Source organism: Lolium perenne, chromosome 4, assembly GCF_019359855.2.
Source record: "Lolium perenne isolate Kyuss_39 chromosome 4, Kyuss_2.0, whole genome shotgun sequence".
NCBI classification, from domain to species: Eukaryota; Viridiplantae; Streptophyta; class Magnoliopsida; order Poales; family Poaceae; genus Lolium; species Lolium perenne.
This window is the reverse complement of record NC_067247.2, coordinates 129,728,689-129,732,300: the sequence shown is the minus strand read 5'-3', so window position 1 is coordinate 129,732,300 and position 3,612 is coordinate 129,728,689. Positions and strand designations below refer to the sequence as shown.

The 3,612-nt window shown below is 49.6% G+C and overlaps 1 protein-coding gene across 1 annotated transcript; it reads left to right on the top strand.

Moving 5' to 3' along the window:
* The first annotated feature begins 203 nt into the window (after positions 1-203).
* On the top strand, positions 204-3,385 carry LOC139839119 (uncharacterized). The gene is made up of 4 exons (XM_071829165.1): positions 204-485; positions 537-715; positions 794-1,779; positions 2,541-3,385. The coding sequence occupies exons 1-4, from the start codon at positions 204-206 to the stop codon at positions 3,383-3,385; spliced, it is 2,292 nt and encodes a 763-aa protein (XP_071685266.1).
* Positions 3,386-3,612: the final 227 nt, after the last annotated feature.

The following is a 3,612-nucleotide window of genomic DNA, read 5'->3' as shown; positions in this document are numbered from 1 at the left end:
GTTATGCTATCGTTTGCCTACTTTGCATTTTCAAGTTTCCGTTTTCAAAGTTGCATTTTTAACAAGCCCTCCCCTTTTAAGTGGCTGCCCATCTCCTTGTTTCCCCATTAATATCTGATCCACATCTCTCCAGGATGGTTGAAAACCGTAGTGGAAACGCCAGCGGGTCCGACCAAAACCCCCCTCCACCTCCAGACCCAACCATGGCGCAACTTCTGCGCCTTATGATGGAAGACCGTGAGGCAGCCCGTGCAGAGCGCCAAGCTAACCTTGCTACCCTTCAGCACCTCGCTCAACTTGCTACTGGTAACGCCAACAACAATAATGGCGGGAATGGAAATGGAGACCATCGCTCTAAGCTGAAGGATTTCCAGAGCACTAACCCTCCTATTTTCGCCAAGTGCACTGAACCTCTCGACACCGATGATTGGCTTCGCACCATTGAGAACAACCTGGAGGTCGCCGGAGTCGGCGATGATGAGAAGGTGTTGTTCGCCACTCACTTTCTTTCTGGACCTGCACGCGCTTGATGGGAGAATGTCAAGGCTATTCAAGCTGAAGGACACGTCATCAACTGGGAAGAATTCAAGGCCAAGTTCCGCAAGACCCACATTCCATCTGGACTGATCAAGCTCATGAAGGACAAGTTCATGAATCTGAGGCAAGGAAGCATGTCTGTTGTGGAATACATGGACAAGTTCACCACACTGTCCAGGTATGCTCCAGAAGACACCGACACTGAAGAGAAGAAGAAGGACCGCTTTCTGAATGGTCTGCATGACGAGATGCAGAGTATCTTGGTGGCTGTTCCATACCCAGACCTTGAGTCGCTGGTAGATGCCTCTATCATGGTTGAGAGCAAGCGCAAGAATGCGTTTGAGAACCGCAAGCGCAAGGCGATGCTGCAGCAAGGCAGCTCCAGCACTCAGCGACCCCGTAGTTTCCCTCCACCCAGACCAGCGCCCCAGCCACAGAGGACACCACCCCCTGCACCTCGCCCCAACAACCCCAACCGCAACTTCAACCCTCAGCGTTCTGGAGGAAGCAACTACAATCCCAACTATAACTGCCAGAACAACATTGTCTGCCCCTCCACCAATGGATGCTACACCTGCGGACAGCCGGGTCATTTCTCCAAGGAGTGTCCCAACAAGATGAACACTGCTCAGGGCACCAATGCGCCCAAGCCAAATCAGGGTCAAGCCCGTACTGCCGCCGGAAGGAACCAGAACCAGAAGAAACCAGCTGGACCAGCTAGGGGACACCTCAACCACATCAACGCTGAAGAAGCTCAGGAAGCTCCGGATATCGTTCTGGGTACGTTTCCCATCAACTCAGTACCCTCCATCGTCTTGTTTGATTCCGGAGCATCGCATTCGTTTGTTACTAAGCCGTTCGCTAGAAAGAGTGGCTTAAGGCCTACCATCATGAGACGGCCTATGCTAGTTCAAATTCCGGGAACCTCCACCAAAACGGATCTATCCTGCAAGGATGTTCCTACAGATATTCAGGGGAAGCGTTTTCACGCCAATCTGATAGTATTGGGTGAGCAAGGTCTGGAAGTTATTCTTGGCATGGATTGGATGGTCCAGTATAAGGGTCATATCGACTGTGCTCGCCGAGCCATAACCATGACTACTGAAGACGGCGAGATAATTGAACATATAGCCACCATGCCATCATCGAAGGCCTTATGCAAGAAGAGTGTCACCAGTCCAGCCCTGCATGAAGTACCCGTTGCTTGTGAGTATCCTAAAGTTTTCCCAGATGAATTACCCGGTATGCCCCCTGATCGGGATATCGAGTTTATCATCGAGCTAGTCCCCGGAACTGCCCCCATCGCCCAGCGCCCTTACCGGATGAACCCCCAAGAATTAGTTGAGTTGAAAAGGCAGTTGGATGACATGTTGAGGAAAGGATTGATTCGCCCGAGCGCATCACCCTGGGGATCTCCCGTTATCTTTGTGGATAAGCGGGACGGTACTATCCACCTGTGCGTGGATTACCGAAAACTGAATGATGTCACCATCAAAAAAAATACCCCCTCCCAAAGATTGAAGATTTGTTCGACCAGATGAATGGCACCCGAGTTTTCTCCAAGATTGATCTCCGAATGGGTTATCATCAACTCAAGGTTCGAGAGTCAGATATTCCCAAAACTGCCTTCACCACACGGTATGGACTTTTTGAATATACCGTGATGTCCTTCGGACTGACCAATGCCCCTGCCTATTTCATGAATCTCATGAACAAGGTGTTCATGAACTACCTCGACAAGTTCGTCGTGGTTTTCATCGACGATATTCTGATCTACTCCAAGAATGAAGAAGAGCATGCTGAACATCTGCGGATTGTTTTGGGAACTCTCCGAGACCATCAGCTTTACGCCAAGTTTAGTAAATGTGAATTCTGGCTGAAAGAAGTAGGATTCCTTGGTCATGTCATTTCTGCCGGAGGAGTGTCAGTCGACCCATCCAAAATTCAGTCCATCACGTAGAAGAAAGACCCTACCAATCAGACTGAAGTCCGCGCCTTTCTAGGATTGGCGGGTTATTACCGCAAGTTCGTTGAGGGATTCTCCAGCATTGCGAGACCCTTAACGCAGCTGTTGAAGAAGGATAAGAAGTTCGAGTGGACCGATAAATGTGAGGCCAGTTTTCAGGAACTCAAGAAGAGATTAGTCACAGCCCCCGTCTTGACCATGCCTGATATCACCAAGGATTTTGATGTATACTGCGATGCATCTAAACTTGGTTTGGGAAGTGTGCTGATGCAAGAAGGAAAGGTGATAGCCTATCTGTCAAGGCAACTTCGACCGCACGAGATGAATTACCCCACGCATGACTTAGAGCTCGCTGCGGTGGTTCATGCCCTGAAGACCTGGCGTCATTATTTAGTTTGGAATCGCTGCGAGATCTACACTGATCACAAAAGTCTGAAGTATATTTTCACTCAGCGGGAGCTGAACATGAGGCAAAGCAGATGGATGGAGCTCATCAAGGATTACGACCTCGGCATTCATTATCACCCCGGTAAATCCAACGTTGTAGCTGATGCCCTTAGTCGAGAGCCGTGTTCGCTGAACGCCCTGATCAAGATTGCTCAACCCTGGCTGTATGAAGAACTTGAGGAGTTCGGCCTCGAGTTGGTTAGCCACGGTTTCCTGGCAAACCTTGAGCTGCAGCCTACCTTGTTTGATCAGATCAAAGAAGCTCAGGTGGGGCATGAAAGTATTGAAGGAATCAAGCGTAGGATGGATAGGGAAGAAGTTTCTGGCTTCACCATTGATGCCAACGGAGTTTTGTGGTACAAAAGACACCTCTGTGTACCCAATATCGAAGACTTGAAGCAACTCATCATGAAGGAAGCTCACGACACCCCCTAATCAATCCACCCCGGAGGAACCAAGATGTATCAAGACCCGAAGAAACAATTTTGGTGGCACGGTATGAAGCGCGAGATAGCGTTTTTCATTGCTCGTTCCGACGTGTGCCAGAAAGTGAAGGCTGAGCATCAACGACTATCGGGACTACTCCAACCCCTCAAGATCCCCGAATGGAAATGGGAAGAAGTCGGAATGGATTTCATTACAGGATTTCCTAAATCTCAGCG